This window comes from Triticum dicoccoides, chromosome 6B (assembly GCF_002162155.2).
Source record: "Triticum dicoccoides isolate Atlit2015 ecotype Zavitan chromosome 6B, WEW_v2.0, whole genome shotgun sequence".
In the NCBI taxonomy this organism is placed as follows: Eukaryota; Viridiplantae; Streptophyta; class Magnoliopsida; order Poales; family Poaceae; genus Triticum; species Triticum dicoccoides.
The window spans coordinates 161,021,231-161,041,598 of NC_041391.1; the positions used below are offsets into that span (position 1 = coordinate 161,021,231).

A 20,368-nucleotide genomic window follows, 5' to 3' on the forward strand; every position below is an offset into this window, starting at 1 on the left:
GACGCTGACTGCGGCGTAGCGTTTGACACGATGAGCACGAAGTCGCGGGTGAGCGGGCTCGTTGGCGTTGTGGCGAACTAGTTGGTAGCACCGTTGCCACAACGAAAGTATGCGCTAAGCGATGAATAGGAGGGCGTTGAGCCAGAGGGCGGGGGAGGAGAAATGCAGTGCGCGCGCCTTGACGACGTCGGTGCAGCAGGATGCGTGAGAGGAATCCGAAAGGAACGCCGCCGCCGACGATGTAGTAGGACACATGCAAGGAGGCCGAGAGAAATGACGCCGATGGTGGTGCCGGTGTAGCAGGATGTGGCGAGAAGGCCAAGAGAAACAATACCGACGTCCGCTCAAGTGTAGTAGGACGTAGGAGAGAAGGCCGAGATGAACAACGGCGACAACCGCTCGAGTGTAGGACAGTGAAGAGGAGGTCGGGATGAATGACGACGACGATGACGCGAGTGCAACAGGAGGCGGGAGAGGAGGCAAAGAGGAACCACGTCGGCGATGACACTAGTGTAATAGGACGCGAGACATGAGGGACAGAGGAACGATTAGAAGGGACTAGGCGAAGGAGATTAAGAATGTGACAGAGGAACGATTAGAAGGGACTAAGCAAAGGAGATTAAGAATGTCATTAAAACACAACACATGCATATACACAATCATGAAGAAGATGTATATTTACTTGTCTACGTTCATCGAAAATAAAAACATGCAACACGAAAGTCATGTGGAACTGTGAGATGAAGCTATTCGTCGAAGGAAATTTCGAACGACCGACCGTACGTGATGAATTTGACAAAATTTGTTCAAAATAGCTCTGAACATGAACACAAAAATGAACATTTACAATTAACGAAACTACGAACCGATTGCCCGAACTGTTGTAGGTATGCCCTGGAGGCAATAATGTATGATGATATTTCCTATGCGTTTATGAATAAAGATAGTCCTTGGATATTATCAATGATGTGTATCAGCAAGTACGTGACTTGTTTGTGGGACTATGCATTGTATGATGACTGTCCTAAAAGGTCCCTAGTAGAAAGGACTATGTGGACGCGCAGCCAACTAGACTAGCATATGACACGGTCGATGGCTTGATCTCACTAGCCATGGAGCACTGGATGCTAACTGGATAATATGGACTTGGAAAGGTCTGGTCGGATTCGACGTAGTCGGATCCGAGTCGAGGTAAGTTCCGAGTCGGATAGACCCAACTATGAGACACAGCGATATGTCATCTGTGAGTCTCTAGTATAATATACGTTCTATGTCCTAAGACCTGAGCTGACGCATGTACTCGATATGGTGACAGACTTGCTTTGGGCCGACCAAACGCTACTCCATGACTGGGTAGTTACAAAGGTAGGTTTCGGTTTTGTCCAGTCCCATGCTGCGAGACATGTTCAAGCAAGATGAGATTTGCCCCTCCGATCAGAAGAGATATAATCTGGGCCCCTCGTGTGATCTGACCAGGATAAACATGGCCGTGCGACAAGGATTATGAGATAATCCGGATAGTGGTCGGTATCACTGGAACAAGAAGGAGGTCGGGCTAGCAGAAGGATGACAGTCTCGCCTTGAGCCCGACAACATATATCGTGAGGCAAAGGGAATAGAAGTGTGACACGTTGTACAGGTTCGCCTAACCAGGTTCATAGTCTGCTTGGTGGTCGGCACACCTTGCTAGAGGCCGCTACCAACCGTGCAGGTCGGAGGTGATTCGAACTGTGACCAAGCCGACTTGAACCTAAGGGGTCGCGCGCTTAAGGGAAGGAACTTACAAGGTCGGTTCATAGGACACTGGTCGGATGTGATCCGAACTGGACTAGGAACGTGATCGAGTAGACTTTGGGCTTTAGGGTCCGTGCGAGGCCCAAGTGTTGAGCCAGCGACGGGCGCCTATATAAAGTGGAGGTGCGGCACACTCATGTGGTTGATCGCTTCAGCGCCGTCATTAGGGTTTGCATGTGTTGTGAATAGCCACCTCCACTCGCCGCCGACTGTGTTATCGGACCTAGCAGTCCGCCGCACGATGTTCCTCCTGCACGCGCGGATACCGTTAGAGGCGGTGCACTTGCGCCGCTCCGGCGAACTTGTACGTGAGATCGGACGATCGGCTGTTCGAGGGAGATCGGACGAGGAGGAGACGATCCACGCGGACGCGCTGCCCCAACTCTTCTTCCGCTGCACGGCACTGCGCATCTAGTGGTAGCGAACTGTGATCCATCTCCCGTAGCAAGTTCTTGGTTGTTCTGTGCGTAGGAAAATTTTATTTGCAGTTGACGCACCCTACTGTTAAACCCAACATGGACATGGATGTGCTTCTTTTCATATATGAACCTTATCTTAAATCTAAGCACCATCGTCTAGATTAGACGGAACCAATAAGTGAACGAGATTAGGTGTTAAATCAAACACACCACATGCAACCTCACATACAACCGGTTATCATAGAGGTTGTATCCCCGGACCCATCATTTTTTTTTTTTGCATCGCTTGAGTTTGGCTCACTGAAAACTGTCCGTTCGGTCATTTCTATTGTGTTTGGCTCAATGCACATAACCAAACAAATACAATTTCATCCTGTGCGGAACCCTATTGTGTCCAACCAAACATGCTGTTACAGATCGATGTTTTTGTTGGCATCACAGCCGTCCATTCAGCTCCCGATCCAGCCGTCCATTGAACGTTCACGCGGATCCATGGGCCCACTGCCACTTCCTCCTCCCCCCTCCCCTCGAATAAATACTCCGCAAATCTCGTCTCCTTGGCCACCAACGCACTCGGCAATCAGCAGTCAAGCAATCCCCACACACATCTCTCCACTTCCCGAATCCTTTCTCCAGCTCTCGCCATGGACGCCTCAGCCACCGTAGCCACCGGGAAGGGGAAGAAGGGCGCGGCCGGGCGCAAGGCGGGCGGCCCCAGGAAGAAGTCCGTGTCGCGGTCCGTCAAGGCCGGGCTCCAGTTCCCCGTCGGCCGCATCGGGCGTTTCCTCAAGAAGGGCCGCTACGCGCAGCGCGTCGGCTCCGGCGCCCCCGTCTACCTCGCGGCCGTCCTCGAGTACCTCGCCGCCGAGCTGCTGGAGCTGGCGGGCAACGCCGCCAAGGACAACAAGAAGAGCCGCATCATCCCCCGCCACCTGCTGCTCGCCATCAGGAACGACGAGGAGCTCGGCAAGCTGCTCGCCGGCATCACCATCGCGCACGGCGGCGTGATCCCCAACATCAACCCGGTGCTGCTCCCCAAGAAGACGGCCGAGAAGTCCCCCAAGGAGCCCAAGTCGCCCAAGAAGACCGCCAAGTCCCCCAAGAAGGCTTAGGTTCCTTGCTTAGTTAGGCTGTAGTAGCTGGGATGTATGGATGGGTGTGCTTCAGGATACTTCAGTTCGAAGTAGACTGTTCTTGCTGTGTTGTTGTATTTTCTGACCGCCATTTCAATGAAACAATAAGTTGCTTTGATACATTTTGTTCGTTCTGTGTTTCGTCTGCCCATGCCCCTTGTTGTCGCTCTGTTCAGAATTGCATCTGTAGGTGTGGGTTTACGATTCATATCGTTCGAATTTCATCCACCCAGGGGGGCGGGCAATTGCGAAGGTAGGTGGGAATCAACATCTTTGGCGCGTGCCTGAAATATTTGGTGGTGGGGTACTGGGGTTTCCCGCCCCAATTTCGGATAGCACTTGTCGAAAATGAAAATTAAAAGTAAGAATCGGTGTCTATTTCCCCGCTCCAATTTGGCGCCCAAAAAGATTGGACGAAAATTTCGATTTGGCGGGGAGACTTGCCGCTCGTTCTGAATTTCAGTTCTGGGAGTTTGGCGGGCAACTGAAAACTGTATCCTCTGTTATTTTTTAGCGGCGAGATTTCCCGCTTCAGTTTCGTGCCCATTCTGATTCTGGCACATCCTTTTGCAATCTTGGAACCATCTACCAGATCCTCCATGTCCCGGATGGGCGCACAACCAATTTCTGGACGGATCTCTTCAAAAATGACAGAAAAAAGAACCAACGCCTCGGTGAATTCCATGTTCAGACGCGCCAAGAAACTCACGGCGGCGGAGGGCCTCCCCTCAGGGCAACCGCTGGGCAGCTGATACGGATCCGGAGACGTCGGAGCAGGCCATTGAAGGAGTATTCCTTCTCTGGTCACAAATTCAGTTAAACGAGGGCGGAGATCGCTTTAGATGGCTGTGGACGACAAACTCAGGTAAATTCTCTACAAAGTCAGAATATAATGCCTTCGCTGTAGGCAGGGAGGGGATACCGTGTGCTAGATAAATCTGGGGAATGGATCAAGGGCACCGGCGAATGTACATAGTATGATGAAAACCAACGTGGGTTCAGTGGTGGATACATTGAGTAGATCACCATCTGTTCACCAGGCTTACGGTTGCATGATACTCCAAAGGGGTACAATGAAGCTTCCAAAGGGGTGCAATGCCTCTGCTTAACTTTGGAAAAACCCGCCGGCTACCGGTGTGGTGGCACAACACAAATGAAATCTAGACTGTGAATTTATCCGGATTCGGGAGATTTAGCTCAACACTCCACCCAGTGTCTACCTCGACTCATAGACCCAGTTTACAACACTGAACTATTAGAAGTGGCAAAAGGAGCACTGCATTCCAGTTGCAGATTCAGGTACAGCTTAGAGGGTCTAAGATTTATTTTCAAACAAGAAATGATCCATAAAATAGCTTACATCCAGGGCGTTCGATCCATGCATGAAATATGGTAGCACAATGCTTAGGAAAACAGAGCGTCGTAACAAGTTGCAGAGTCTTATTACATAGCAGAATTAAACAAACGTGGATACCGCACAACGTAGCTATGGCACACTTCTGAGAAATGACATGATGGCACTCGTACTGATCACGCTCCCATGGGGCTCCTTCACACAGAGAGTGATAGAAAACAGATCAGTAAATGACATGACGCAGCGCAGTCTAACTAAGAAAACAGACACTTACCATAACCAGCGGCGCGAGATGTATACCTCCTACATCTCAATACTCACCGAGCGCCTGTCCGGCCCAGTACTCCTTCCATGCCGCGGACCTCTCTTCGTCATCCTTGAAAATAGTACAATCGTCCTTTCTAGTAGTGATATGGACTTGAAGAGTGTGCCGGTTGGGATGCAGGGCGATTGCTTTTGCAATGGAACCCTCCACTGCCTCCACCTCGGCCACAGTTGCGTCATAACAATCAGTTTCAATCTGGAGGTGCTCAAGGCCTGAAAGAAGCTCGATGCCCATGTCAGCACTGTCAGAATATGAATATTTGCACATAACCTCCTTTGCTTTCCACTGAAGGTGGAACCGTCGGAGTGCTGGCATAGCACCTGGTGCAAATGCTATTCCTGTTCCCGTGAACCCCTTAAACACAAAGCAGAACACCTTTAGAAGCTTGAATCCGTTACTACCGACAGTCATCGCTGTCATTCTCGCCCAAGCCTCCGGATCGATTACCTTCAGCTGGAGATGGGTCAGAGAAGGCAAACCCATGAGAAGATGGAGTTCTTCCTCATAAAACCTCCGAACTTCTATGTCCAAATCGACGACATTGTTTAGGGAAGCCATTCCTGAGGGAACACTTTTCATATATTCCAACACTTTAATAACTTGGAGGTGCGGAAAGGCGCGGCTTTGATCCTTGAACATATACTCTACTAATTCATTAGGAGCATAAAGATACTGAAGGTTGTATTCGGCCAACTTGGATACAGATGACCGCAAAAGTTCCAAAAATCTTTCCTTACGACCATGTCCTCGTATATGAGATGTCTCACAACACAGCGTGAGCTTTCTCAGTTTTGTTAGATTCCCGAGCACCTCTGCAAATTTTACTGCGTTGTCAACATGATTGATGCATGATACTTCCTCCAAGGCTTGCATGCTCCCAAACACATCTGCAGGCAGCCAAAGGCCTGCGTAAACAAATAGGCGCACCAGTTTCTGTAGGCGAACCATACTTGATGGCAGTGTTGTGAGGCTTCTACAACCCCTCAAATGGAGAGTCTCTAAGTAGCGTAACTCCCCAATTTCGTCAGGAAGCTTGGTGATTTTTTCACCATTAAGTCGCAAATACCTCAGCTGAGACAAACTTCCCACATTCTTTATATGCCTATTCTCTCGCCACAAACCACCATAAAGTAAATCCAATACGCGCAAGGAACGGAAGTCCACAAGTAGGGGTATGGACTCCTCTTCTCCAAACACACTCAGTGAGCGAAGATGTAACTTGCTTTTTGTGATCTCATGGGTTGCTCCTTTATGTTCTTGCCCACTAGATTGTATGGAGATCCGATGAATCTTGCTTGGCAAAGAATTGCAGACACGTCCATTTAGAATAAGGGCAAAGTTTTCTTCTTCTGCCAAAGATATTATAAGGTCAAGCACCATATCATGAACCTGGCAGTAGTGCACAATGCCATCATAGCCAACATCAACTGGCTGAATCAGATTTCTATTGACAAGTCCATTGAAATAGTTCTCTGCTTCTTGATACAGATTTCCCCATTGTGTAGCAACAAATCCTTCAGCTATCCATTTCGATTTCAGTTCTGCACAGTTGATACGGTGGTCCTCTGGATATATACATACGTACAATAAACAAGTCTTCAGGTGGTGTGGAAGATCCCAGTAACTAAGTAATAATATATCTCTCATTCCTTTTCCACCATCATCATTCTCATATGAAAGACCAGTACCAATTGAATCTTGCAGTTTCTCCCATTCACCTGTGCTTTGAGGTTTATTGGCTAGCAAACTCGCAATTGTAATTATAGCCAATGGTAGACCACCACATTTTTTTAAAATCTTAACTGAAACCTTTTCCAGATGAGGAGGGCAGGATTTTTCGGAGTGGAAAGTTCTCTTAAAGAACAATCTTCGAGAATCAACATCATTTAGTGCTGCCATTTTGTAGAGGTGATCACCAGAGTTAGAACAACATGAGTTAGCTACACTGGTAATGCGTGTAGTAACAATTATTCTGCTGCCATTATGATTATCAGGAAAAGCCGCTTTGACAAATTTCCAGTCTTCATCTTTCCATACATCATCAATAACTATGAAGTACCTGCATGTAATTTTTTGAGAATCAATAAATCCTTTTTATCCAAAAAAAACTGTATGTAAATGACAGTATTAAGTTCATTGACAGAAAAATGATGATCTGCACTACACCGACATTTACTTTGTGAGCAGATAACTAGTTGTGTCCGGAAATATGATCAAACTCGCAGCCACCCGCCCCACAAGAGGCCCCCCAGGGCGTCTTTTTTAGCGCCCGCGGGGAAAAACGGCCCAGTCGCGCCCCCAGAACCTTGTTTATCGCCGGTTTGGGCCGAAATTACAACCAGCGAACCCATCGCGCCGGGGACGCCGGCTGAAGCGAAAAGGCACGTGGATCCGCGCTGTCAGCAACACCAGACTATTTCCCGCCGTTTTCTAGTGTCGCCCCTTCTCCCCCGCCGCTCCCGCCATTCTCTCCTGCCCACCATGCTGTCGAAGAAGTATGCGCCGCCCCGCCAAGCCATTGAATCCGTCCAGCCGAAACAGAGGAAGCCGAGGGCGCCAAAGGCAAGGCCGCCGGGCATGTCGAACGCCTAGTGGAACGCCGACGTTTGCCGCAGGGAGGCGGTCACCGGCGAAACAGGCTCATCTTGAAGAAGGCCACGGACACGGCGGCGGCGGCGGAGCAGGAGGAAGCGTCTCGCGTCGGATGGCGAATGTTCCGCATCCGCAGGGCGGCCAGGGCCCGCAAGCCACGTGGGGGAGCCAGCAGAGCGTCGCATCGCCTGCCAGCTTCTCGCCGCCACTCTGGGGGTACGCGGCCTCACCTGGCTACGCCGACGGTGACGCGCACGGCGCCTTCAACCCCAACATCACCTTCCTGCATGGTGCGCCGCCAAGCGCGTCGCCGTCCGGCTTCAACCACGACCCGCACACTCCCTCCCCCGTGTTTGCCGTCGGGCTCAACACTCAGTACAGCTACTCACTGCCGACGTACTCAGGTTCGCCTGCCCCACCTCTGTGTCGTGGCCTACCGTTCGCACACGGCTCGGCGCCACAGTTCAGTGCCACCGAGGCCGACATGGACGAGATCCTCACGACCGGCTCGGCCGCCGCTGCTTCGTGTCCCGGGTTACCCCATGACGAAACTCTGGATGCCGCCATCGACATAGAGGATGAGCTCGACGACGCCGAGGAGGAGATGGAGGAGGAAGAACCGGTGGAGGTGGAGCCGGCGGCCAAAGGGAAAAAGAAGAAGCGGGCAGCCAGCGCCAGGTCAGGCGAGCCTCGCGGCAAGTGGATGTCCAAGGAGGACGAGTGCCTCGCCGAAGCATGGAAGACCGTCAGCATCGACCCGATCACCGGCGTGAACCAGAACGCCGACACGTACTGGAGAAGGATCAAGACGGCGTTCGACGAGCGCAAGTTGGTCGACCCCGACTTCGTCAACATCCACATGGAATGGCGAACCACTGGGCGACCATCCAGACGGCCTGCAACAAATGGCATGGGATTCAAGAGGAGGTCGCGGCTCGCCCAGAAAGCGGCGCCAACGTCGAGGGACAGGTATGGCCACCGCTTGCCGTCCCATTTACTCGCTGTTTTTGTTCGCCGACACCTTTGCCTTGGCTGTGTAGATGGTCCGGATGTTCAACATGTTTCGTCAAGACAACGGCGACCAAGAGTTCAAGTTCCTTCACGTGTTCAGGAGGATCGATTCATGCAAGAAATGGATGGAGGTCCGGTTCTCTCTCGCCAAGGCGAGGACACCTACAACCCGGACGCGCCTGTCCCGACGGAGGCAGAAGGGCGCCCTGATGGCAACAAGCGAGCCGGTCGGCGAGGGACGCGACACCCGCTGCCGAACGACTGCAATCGTCGATCGAGCAGTGCATCCCTGACGCCAAGAGCAACGCCGCCAAGAGGGAGGAGAAATCCGACGCGAGGTAGTCGGCGTTGATGACGAAACATGACATCAAGCTCGACCTTCTCAGGACCAACGTCGCCGCGAAGAAGAGGAACACCGACCTGGCGTTCTTGATGGGGGCAGACACATCGACGATGGACGTGCAGGTGAAGACGTGGTACCTGACGGAGCGCGGCCTCATCTTAAACCAGATGTCGGGACCGGCGGCGACCACCGCTCCTACGCCCACGCCTACGCCGAGCACGCGCGCTGAAGATGTGCCGACACCAACGCCGAGCACGAGCATTGAAACTGCGCCCACGCCGACCCCGAGCCCGAGCTCTGACCCTGCGGCCACACCCACGCCGACCTTGGCCAGCCCTGCTGCAGAGGAGCCTGCCGCCTGATGAGTTCCCGCTGTTTCTACGCTTTTTGTTCGCCGGACTTTGGCATGATGATCGCCGACCTGTGGCATGATGATCGCCGAACTGTGGCGTTTTTGGTACGGGAAAGTAAAACTTTGAATTTATATATGTTTGGGGGCCGAACCCTGGGGCGCGGCTGTGAACTGGTTCGCCCTAGGCCGAAAAAACCGCTTGCGCGAACACTAAAAGCGCTTGGTCGGGCGAGCTTGGGGCAAACGGTTGGAGATGCTCTTATTCATTTCGACGGCCGCTCGCTGATGGTAATTACTGGTTTGGTAAAAAGTTCATTTAGAAACTCAAGGCAACTTTAAACATTTAAAATTTCATTTGGTAGGTATGTTGAGGGGTTATTTTAACTAAAGATAATTTGGCCAATCATCGCTGGAGTGGCAGGAGGAAGTGGCGCTTTTACGATGGGAGTGGAAACTATTCAACATTTGTTCATTTCGTGCCCGATTGTACGCCTGGCATGACGTGTAGTATTCATGACATTCAACCGACCATCTCCAACTACTATCTCGAATATGTTTAGGGACTAGCTGGCTGGGGTCAATAGACGACACAAGGCTTTAATTTGTGTGCTAGCTTGCACTTTATGGATTGGACTATCCGAAAATATTGCAATGACAGTGTGTTTAACAACAAAATAGTTTCTTATTTCTGACAAGTCATCCAGTTGACTACTTATTGGATCTGTATGTGGTCCTTGCTTCGGATTCACCACTTATAGATGGTAGCAAGGACTATGCAACCGATTGAGTGAATTGCAGAAAACATCGACATTGAAGCACCGTCTTGTAGAAATCACAAGTCTACAGTTTTGTGTCAAAAACACTAATTCCAAGGCTAATTTTTTGCAGAAACCACAAGTCGCTCACTTAGGTCGTTTTAAGCATGATTATGACAGGTGGGTCCCTCTAAACAGGGTGACATGATAAAAGAAACAGTCAATTACATCCAGACACAATTTTATTTTGCAAAAGGACCCCTAAAAAAAGCAATCGGGTTCTTTGACCTTCTTCCATCGGGCCACTCCCTCCCCGAGCGTGACCGGGGAGCTGTTGCTTGCTCCGGCGGCGGGGCGAAGGGGAATTCCGGCGGCGGGGCGGCTGGCGACGGCGGCGTGGCCTCCACTCCCTTCCTGTGCGTGGCCGATGGTGTCTGTTAGGACAGCGGGGCACGGAGGCGGGCCACCTGCAGCTGTTCGCGCCGCCTGCGGTGAATGAACGACCTCGCCATCCGGATCCGGAGGGGAAGGAGGGGTGGAGGCCACGGCGGCCCGATGCGGACGAATCCGGAGGGGAGGGAGGGGTGGAGGCCACGGCGGCAGGCTGGCTGGCGAAGGCGGCCGGATCCAGAGGGGAGGGAGGAGCGACGGCCCGGGGAAGGTGGGGCGACGCTGTGAAGGAGGGGTGGCTTCCGGCGATGGTGGCAGTGGCTTGGCTTACGGCAGCGTGGTCTGCCATGGTGGCTTGGCAGTGAAAACGCAAGGGGTGGATGTTTTTTTAATGGCCTTATCCTTTTAGGGCTTTTTACACTTTAGTCTATGCAATTCTACCTACTTGTAACATGTTATGTCATGCCACATCACCCTGTTTAGCGGGACCCACCTTTCATAATTGTGCTCAAAATGGTCTAAGTGAGCTACTAGTGTTTTTTGCAAAAAATTAGCCTCGAAATTAGTGGTTTTTGGCACAAAACTGTAAAAGTGTGGTTTCTGCAACCCTAGCCTTCAATGTCGATGTTTTCTGCAATTCACTCCAACCGATTTGGATGCAGTCACCAATTGGATTAATGCTGCTTAGTGTATCAATGTACTTCCTTCATCGGGGTTTATTGCTCCCTTCATATTTGGGATCAAACTTTGACCATCTATACAACTAACAACATATGATTTATATGTTATAAGGCATATCGTTGGTTTTGTGTTTGAAAGAGGATTTCCACCATATAAATTTTATGACATATGGTTTATAATGTTTGTTTATAACTTTATGATTAAACTTTGACACTAACTATAAGGGCATGTACAATGCATAGCCCCAGGGTGATGCCTCACATGCCATATAGGATCGGATATCACGTAAAGTAGGTTCGGATAGAGAAGCAGGATCCTCTGCAAGAGGCGGGTGCTTGGAGAGAAAAGATGTGGTCCGGTGTCAAAAAATGAAAATGTTGAAGAAAAGTAGAGATGCATGTGTAATAGGGTCTTTATTTTTTACTCCCTTCAGCCCATAATATAGGACATTTTTTTACACTAGTGTAGTGTAAAAAAACGTTCTATATTATGGGACAGAGGGAGTATTTTTTAATGAGGGTCACTAGTGGTAGCTTGCGTTGGGGAGAAAAAATAAATATAGGTGCCTCAAACTACTTTTTGTTATGGGGCATATGTATCCATATGCCAGCATTATACATGCCTGAGGAGGTCTAACAAATGGTGACGGAGGGAGTAATTCCTATTGCGGATGTCCTAGTCTGGATGGTTTTTCTTTTATATAAAAACACCAATTGATGCAGGCCTACCTCTTTCCTGTAAAGAACTTTCTGGTCTGACGGATTAGTTGCTCATTCTCCCACCTCTCCTTCTGGCATTTCTGAAACACATCTTCGTCGACATGAGAAAGGACATCCTTCAAGAGCTTGTCAATGTAAAGGGTCCTCGACACCGACACAGATGCTCGGCACTCGAAGCCGCCTGTGATGTTGCGGTAGGCCTCCATGGCGAGAGCCGTCTTCCCCAACCCTCCACCTCCAACAATGGCCACCACTTTCAGATCCAAGCTCTTCTCCGCCAGCCAAGAGACAACCCGATCCCTGGGGCCGTCGATGGCCACCAAGCCCTTGGCCTCCGCGTAGAGCGCAGGCAGCCGCGGGTCTAACTCCACGACGGACCCGCTGCTTGTTTGGGCAGGGCTGTCAAGCCTGTACCTCTCGCGCCGCTGGCTCTCCTCCATGACGAGAGCCTTCAGGTCCTTGAACTGAGTGGCGAGCTCATGGCGTTTCCGCAGCGTCTTGAGCCGGCGCACGGTGTCGCTCATGAACCCGCCGTCGGCGTCTCCCTTGCTACCGATGAGGAGCATGAAGCGGTCGACGCAGTTTTCGATGGCGTACCTGAGCTCTCGCACGTTGCCCTTCAGGAGCTTCTCCTGGGGGTCGAGCCGAATGCAGATTCTGTGAGCTTATGCACCCGGGCCTCACTATCCTAACACTTCAATGTTGCTTTGAGATCTGTGCTACATAACTATCTTATTACATGGAATTTTCTCTTTTTTGTTCCTCTCATATAAAACATGTCTTGAACTTCAAACTTTGCAGTACAACATAACTTTGTAACTAGAATGTGAGATAAAACTTTCAAATTTTTTTGTCCGACATAAATATGAAAAATAAGATTTTTTAATCAAAAAATCTCATTTTGTATATTTATGTTGGACCAAAAAATCTGTAAGTTTTATCCCACATTCTACATTAGAAAGCTTTGTTGTGCTGCAAAGTTGAAAGTACAAATACATGTTCTATATGAGAGAAACAAAAAAGAAACAATTATTTGCACGAATCTTGATGCAGAAATGAGTGGTTGGATAAGGAGTACCCGGGTGCATAGGCTCTAAAACATGTTTTCGGGGTCGAGCCTAGGCTTGGCGGCCAGCGTCTCCATCAGCCCCTGCATCGCGCCGAGCTCGCGCTGCAGGAACTCGGCCTCCTTCCGCACGCCCGCGAGCAGCGTGTACTCGTCGCTGAGCAGCGCGGTGAGCTTGCCGAGGAGGGAGGTCAGCGCCCCCGTCCCGGCGCGCACCCCCGCCATTTCCCTCGCTCACTGCCCTCTCGCTAAGGAATCGCCATTGTTGGATCTTGGTTGCGTCTGATAGAGGAATGGCGGAGTGGTGAGCTTGGGAGAGTGGGGTGGCAATAATGGAGGAGTGCTGCCTGCGAGCTACTGCAGCCTACGACAGTACTAGCAAGCAGGAGGAGTAATTGCTACGCGGGGACGACACTGTATGTGTGTGATGGTAGGACAACAGTCCCTGGCCCTCGCCGTAATTGCTATGCCGGAAGGAAGTTTCCTGGAAGCCCATCGGGCATCGGTGGACACTGGCAGGCAGTGGCGTAGCCAGGATTTTATGTCAGGGTGATCCAATTGGTACAAAAAAAATTTACACCACAAATATATCAAACCAACATATGCACACAGAATATATCCAAAGCACATATCAATGAGGTCTATCAAAGCATATTAAAATTCATGTTCAAGCCTTACATTCGCTTAAAATATAACATGCCTTATTTGTCGGATCCATATAAAAAAAAGGGATGCAATGTCTCATGTCCTCTTCATTTTTGCAACGGTTGTACAAAAATGTTAATACATTAACTTAGTTGGAACAAAGCCCTAATGATTCAATCGGTTCAATTGACAAATTATCAATTGCAAAAAACTTTAAAGCTTGCACTCTCAACAAATCGTTCAAATCTTCGTAGCAAAAGGAAATTTTGCTTTGAATTAGAGAAGAACAAAAATCTTACTCTGCATTGAAGTAGAAAAGAAAATAACTAGTGCGCAGTGCACGGGGCTGTACCTATGTGTGGGTGCGCGCTTCCTTCGTCGGCCGCCGGGACGCGCGTCCTTCGCCTTCCGTCAGCCTGTGCCCTGCCGGAGTGCCGGCCTTGCGCTGGGCGATGGCGCTAGGTTTTAATCTTAAGACTTAGACCAGATCACCAGAGGAAAAGGAGACGAGAGTTGGGAACGATCAACGTACATACGCGTACATGGGCTAAGACCTGATTTGGGCTTGGGTATGTTTTTTTTTCCAAAGAAGTACTAAACTAATGGGCCAAATTCCAGGGTGGTCCATGGACCACCCTGGCCACCCTACAGCTACGCCACTGCTGGCAGGTAGGGCCCACTCTCCAAACGTGAGAGAGGAAGAGGCACTGATAATTATTTCGCCGCATGAGCTTGCTAATCCTCAAGTGCAACTGAAAAAATTGTTCAGATGACTCGCCGTCTCTCACCGAGGACGCGGTCTCGGTAGTAGTCACCACGTCCAAGGGGAGCCCAGACACCGGCTCGATGGCGAGGCGAAGGTTTTCGTCAGATGTTCTTTGGAGCAAATTACATAGCGTGCAAGGCATGTCGTTCAGTTGAAGACTCGCGGCAGTTCAGTTTGCCGTCATATGAAAATGAAATGAAGAAAGCCAAGCAAATTCGGTTTGATCAGGAACTGAAGCAGGGGCGCCCGAAACACTCACTGTCAAGTTGGTTTACAGTTCCACCTCCGCCATCGGTGTCATTATCGCTAAGACGCTAACTGAACCAGGATCAGGCTCAAGCATACCAGCTGAATGCAATGGATTACCAAGGTAACTGACTAATGAGCATTTGAGAGCCAAATCTTGAGAGCTCACCATAGTGCGACCACAAAATCAGCAAAAATGAACTTTACCCCAAAAATGATGTGTCTGAGTACAACTAACGGAACCTCGTATGTCGTCCGACCATTTGTAAGATCAAAGCATTTCCATTCAAAGAATTATGTAAGTTGCAAGGCACAAATTATCAGAGGAATGCACAGAACAAATGGGCAGGGAGAAACTATGGCTCGCGGAAGTTCAGGTGATAAAAACACGTGGTTCGACAGTTCACCAGCTTCCCAGATAACCGAATCATCTACTCTACCCACAACCTACCACTACCAGTTGTCTGCTAATGCTATTCGCGGTGAACCAAGAGAGTATCTTGCAAAAATACATTAATAACATGGCAGTGATAATGAACTTCTGACGATACCAATTACACATCAACACTATATGGCCATACTACATGAAGCAATTTTTGTGTTTACAAAGACAGTCATCGTTTCTCCATTTTCTAAAAAGCACAGACTACTAAAGGGGATTCGTAACCAACCTAGAATCATCGTAAATAATCAGTGAAACTGACAAATCATTCCGTCATCACAGAACAGCGAATAAGATTGATTCTTACCTAGTAATAATTTCTGAAAACAACTTAACAGGCAGAAGTGCGCATAAACCAATAAATGGACCACCTTGCTGTTTCTGAATACGAGGTCCCGGCTGTTAATATTCCCACCATGAGACGATTTTACAATTCCATTTGGATGAGACCAGTGCAGGCTCGCCTCCAAACCTAGCAGCAGAAGTTTTGATTAAAATGACAACCAAACACCTCATCTACAAACAGATAATTATGCAACAGAAGCAAAACTTCAAGAGTTCAGAGGAGCATCTGTACCGAGAAGAGTACAGTAAAATATAAACGGAAGAGGTTCGAAAACCAGCACTCAAACCTTACAAACTTCCGCAGCAGTCGCGAGGCTTCTTCGTTTTTGTTGATCTGCCGGTGTCGGCATTTGTTCCTTTTGTATTTTCTCTTTCGTTTCTTTCGGGCGTGACTGCTGCTTCCGCCCCAGCACCTATCGGTGGTTGTATCTGTGTTGTTGCTTTGTAATACAAAGCGGGGGGAAACCCTTTTTCGGAAACCTTACAAACTTTTGTATGTGAAAAGATGATTGATTTTTCAATACAAGCATGTTTTGCAGTCAGCATACATTTTGCATCAGTAAATATATTTGCACCCATGATGAGCGGAAATGGCTTTGATAAACCCTTTTTCATTCATACATTTTGCAGTTTCAACATAGATAACTTAGTGAGACACGAAAACATGAAATAACTTCTAACCAGAGATTGAGCAGCCATAAATTTGAGTCTGGACAAAAGATAATACAATTTTCGAGCATATATCCCTTCTAGAGAAGGGGCAACGACTACACAATATTTGGGCATTAACACTGTCTATGAGATAAGGATTTGAAAAGATCGGCCATTGACGAATCATGGACATGCTTCACCTGAAAGAACATCCCATTCAATTCTACAACACGAGCAGTCAAAGGGATCATCCAATAAATCATGAATATGCTTGGTGTTACCCAAACAGCTAAACTCACTTCTGAATTCAGGTTCAGCATCTCGAGAAGCTCTATCTTCTACTTGTAACAGCCTTTGTTGATCGGCCACCCATTTAATATCGTTGCCCTTAGGGCTTGAAAATTTGATTTCCTTCAGCACTTTTGCGTTCAAAATAAAGAATTTCGCAAAGTCGCCATCTTGGTCACGGCCTTTGTAATTTTCAAATACCAATTTTTTTAGATGGATCTCGAGGCATTCAATTGGATCTAGTGGGTCACACAGGTGCACATTTACCATATCCATCTTTGGGTGTTTCTTCAACTGGAAAAAAAGGAGAGAAATGATGTTAGAGCCATTTCTAACCAGATTAGGTTACTATCGGCTAACTTACCTCAAAATAAAATTTCACATTGACAAGGCAATCAAAGACGAATACTCACAGTGACATAGAGCTTTTCCAAGCGGGGAAAGCACCTGAGGACGTTTAGAACTGCATTCGAGCCAGAAGAGTAGAGAGCCAAAACCTTCACAGTGCATACTGAGTTTGCCAAGCTGACTGGGGACATTCCCTGAAGAAAAAAGGAACATAAAAAATAATGAAATGCATGTAGGTACAGGAAATGCAAGATTCAAGAAGGTTGCTACTGCTACCTGGACAACGAGAGTTGCAATCTGGAGTGTGGATACACATGGTGAAAAAAGGCCCAATGTCTTCAGTTTAGGTGCACCAATTACACGGATAGTCTCAAAACTTATGTCCGGAGGATAAAGTGACATAAATCTTTCGAGGCAGGGAGCATCCTCAATGACTAATTCTTGTGTGCAAGCACTACGAGCACGGAAGCCAATGCTCTTAAGAGTTAGTGAGCGAATGTGGAGGCGACGCGCAGCAAGAATGTCCCACAGCAGAAGGCTCTCCAAGGCACGGCATCCAGAGAGCACCCGGTTGAATACATCCTCCGAGATGGAAACGCACCGGAGGGTGAGCTCCTTGAGGAGGGGGAAACTCAACGATGGTGAGATCTCGCTGGGGAAATTGCACGAGCCGATCTTGACCACGAGGAGGGTGGGTGCAAAGCGGAGTGCAGATGACGGCAGCGGGAAACTAATATGAGGCGGTTCTGACGACCATTTCCCGTAGTAGATATCGAGCTCCTGGAGGCCGTCAAGGGCTTGGGACTGGCACCAGCCGTCGAGCTCGGTGCGCCGGCTGTCTATGTCGCCGGATGTGAACTGGATGAATGGGAAGTGGAAGCGACGGGCGGGGCCAGGGTGGTCGGAGAGGATCCTGTTGATGATGGTGGGGCGCGAGCGAAGGTTGCTGCAGAGGCTGCTATTGGCCTGAAGGTGGAGGGGCGCGGAGCGCCAAAGGTGGCGCCATCGGCGGGAGAGGGCTTGAGTGCGTGCGCCGTCCTTGGTGGGGAGAAGGGAGATGACGGTGCCGAGGATGGCATCAGGGAGGCGGCTGATGGGATCCTCGGCCACCCAGTTTCCATCATAGTTGCCACAGCGTGCCCGATTCCTTGGCCTACTGCCAGCGGTCCCATCGGATTCGCGCTTTCTTGCCACGGCGGCCGGTGCCGCCTTTTCCATGGCCGGCGGTTGGGGAGATCTAGGGTTTGGGCGGTGATGACGGAGGGACGGGTTTATTTAGAGTATGGCTAATAATAGCCAGCTGCTAGGGAGATATACGGTTTGGCGGTTGGTGGCGGAGGGACGGGTTTATTTAGAGCATGGCGAATAATAGCCGTCTGCTGGCTCTAGCTCATTGCCACAACATTTACAACCAATTTGATAGCCCACCCATATGATAGATACATACTATGTCATTAATACCTGACTATCAAGGCTGGACTATAAAGGAAAAAAGTTAGGAAATTGCAAGTTTGCCACAAGGATTAATTTTTCATTTCACGTGGCAATATTGCAGTTAGAAATTGGAAAAACATTTATGTAACTGAAAAATACATATTATCTATTGCGAAAGAAAAGAGGGGCATTTGGTCAGTGGTTAATTTAAGTGTGGCATATGATCAAATTCCCATGTATTCAGCCCTAAAGTGTATTCAGTAACCTATGTTTTTCTTGTGTAAGGTGTGCATTCTGTATTATCTTCATTGTTCTATCAAGCCCAAATTTTATTCTAACTAAACAACGCTTGTTCCTGGCGAGTTTCGCCAGGAAAAAAGAATCAAAATCTTTTGTTATTACTTGACACAACTGCTACAGAGATTCAACTCAAGCCGCACTTATCCCACATCAGAACTATGCAACCTTTGTCTTTTATTAGACACAACTGCTACATAGATTCAATTCACTACAGCAGCAGTATCCCAGATGAAACTATGTGGATATTTCACATCCCAATCGAAATGAGAAATGCAAGCGACAATAAACAAAACAATACTGGGTGCAGCAACCAACTGCCAGAGGACCATAGCTTTCAAGGGGAGAGTCGATTTGTAAGTGCACAAAACCTTTTTTTTGAAAGAAAGTGCACAAAACCTAGCAGTCATTAGATTACATTACAGATTTTGGCAGTAAACTAGTGTTGCATAGTATGGCCCGTCAGGATGATATACAAAAGGACTCAAGGCTATAACTATAAATATAGCAGCCATGTTAAATTTGGGGTTTGGACAAAGAAATAAAATCATGGGGCATCAACCTGATCTACAAAACAAGAAAAGGGTAATACAACCTTCAGACATCAACCCCATGTCTGTAAATGAGCAGTGAAAGCGATTCGCCACTGTCAAACCATGGATATGGTATTCTGAAAGAGAATCAACTTCATCTACGAAACGATCAGCAGAAGGAATAGGTCTTTGAAATGTCACGGATATCCATGTAGGCATCAACATTAGTTGAATCACTTCTAATTTCAAACTGAGCAGCTAAAGAAGATCTAGTTTCCACTTGTAGCAGCCCATGTTAATAAACAAGCCATTAATAGGTCTATCTTGTATCGTCCGGGTGTGCTCTTTGATGTGTGCTTTATCTATAAAGTAGGGCGAGAGCCTGTTTCGAGAGTTTCTAGGGACTCCATTTTTTTTTTCATTTAGCACTGCTGCTTTCAAAATAAAGAACTTCACAAAGTGGGCATCCTGCCCACAACCTTCATAATTCTTTAATACGTCATTTCTTAGATGGGTCTCAAGGCATTCCGTTGGATTTAGTGGGTCATACTGGCACAGAATTTTCATATCCATCTCTAAGTAATGCGATTGGAAAAGGAGAGAAGAGGCATAATGGCTGTTGCTAACTACACTACGGAGTACTCCCTTCGTCCGGAAATATTTGTCCTAGAAATGGTTGTATCTAGACTTATTTTAGTTATAGATACATCCATTTTATCCATTTCTAGGACAAGTATACATCAATTTTACCCATTTCTAGGACAAGTATTTCCGGACGGAGGGAGTACATTATATGTCAACCAGATACTCATCAAGTCATACAGAGCAAAGATGGATGAAGTCACGATGACATAGAGCTTTTCCAAGCAAGGGATTAGGGAAGCACCTGCACCTCAACCTCAAGACAGGAAGAATTGCATTCTGGAGAGCCAAAACCTTCACGGTGTGCACTGACGATGTCAAGATGACTGGGACCATTCCCTAACAAAAACAATGGGCGTAAAAGGAGTAACGATCTTCATGCAGGAGCACTGAAATGTACTCCCTCTGTCCGAAAATACTTGTCCTCGAAATGGATAAAATGGATGTATCTATACTAAAATAAGTTTAGATACATCCATTTCTAAGAGTATTTCCGGACGGAGGGAGTAAGATTCAAGGGGGTTACTTCTACCTGGAAGGCGCGGGCTCCAGTCTCGAACTTAGAGAGGCGAAATAAAGGGCTCCCTCGATGGCCACTTCTCAGTCACTTGAAGGACGACCGCAGAAGCCAATGCTTCCAGTTCTAAGATAAGCCGAAGGCATGAAGTTATGTAAGCCCACTTAGCGCACCGCATTTGTTTGTAATCGACAATGCTATGGAATTTCAAAATTCCCTGGATGCTATGGGAGAAGTCCTCCTAATCGGCACGTTCGAACTGGCGCCCACTATCCATCTA

At 48.4% G+C, this 20,368-nt stretch overlaps 3 protein-coding genes across 3 annotated transcripts; 1 reads left to right on the forward strand and 2 right to left on the reverse strand.

The window, feature by feature from the left end:
- The first annotated feature begins 2,774 nt into the window (after positions 1 to 2,774).
- LOC119324300 (histone H2A-like) lies at positions 2,775 to 3,468 on the forward strand. Its single transcript, XM_037598080.1, has one exon. It carries the CDS (start codon positions 2,858 to 2,860, stop codon positions 3,323 to 3,325), a length of 468 nt encoding a protein of 155 aa, XP_037453977.1. The 5' UTR covers positions 2,775 to 2,857; the 3' UTR covers positions 3,326 to 3,468.
- Positions 3,469 to 4,646: 1,178 nt separating this feature from the next.
- On the reverse strand, positions 4,647 to 13,282 carry LOC119324342 (disease resistance protein PIK6-NP-like). The gene is made up of 4 exons (XM_037598128.1): positions 12,969 to 13,282; positions 11,878 to 12,525; positions 4,975 to 7,084; positions 4,647 to 4,895 (listed from the first exon to the last, which is right to left on the reverse strand). Exons 1-3 carry the CDS (start codon positions 13,157 to 13,159, stop codon positions 5,011 to 5,013), a joined length of 2,913 nt encoding a protein of 970 aa, XP_037454025.1. The 5' UTR covers positions 13,160 to 13,282; the 3' UTR covers positions 4,647 to 4,895; positions 4,975 to 5,010.
- Positions 13,283 to 15,993: 2,711 nt separating this feature from the next.
- LOC119320962 (FBD-associated F-box protein At5g60610-like) lies at positions 15,994 to 17,883 on the reverse strand. Its single transcript, XM_037594854.1, has 3 exons — positions 16,942 to 17,883; positions 16,731 to 16,859; positions 15,994 to 16,611 (listed from the first exon to the last, which is right to left on the reverse strand). The coding sequence occupies exons 1-3, from the start codon at positions 17,881 to 17,883 to the stop codon at positions 16,213 to 16,215; spliced, it is 1,470 nt and encodes a 489-aa protein (XP_037450751.1). The 3' UTR covers positions 15,994 to 16,212.
- Between the last annotated feature and the right edge of the window lie 2,485 nt (positions 17,884 to 20,368).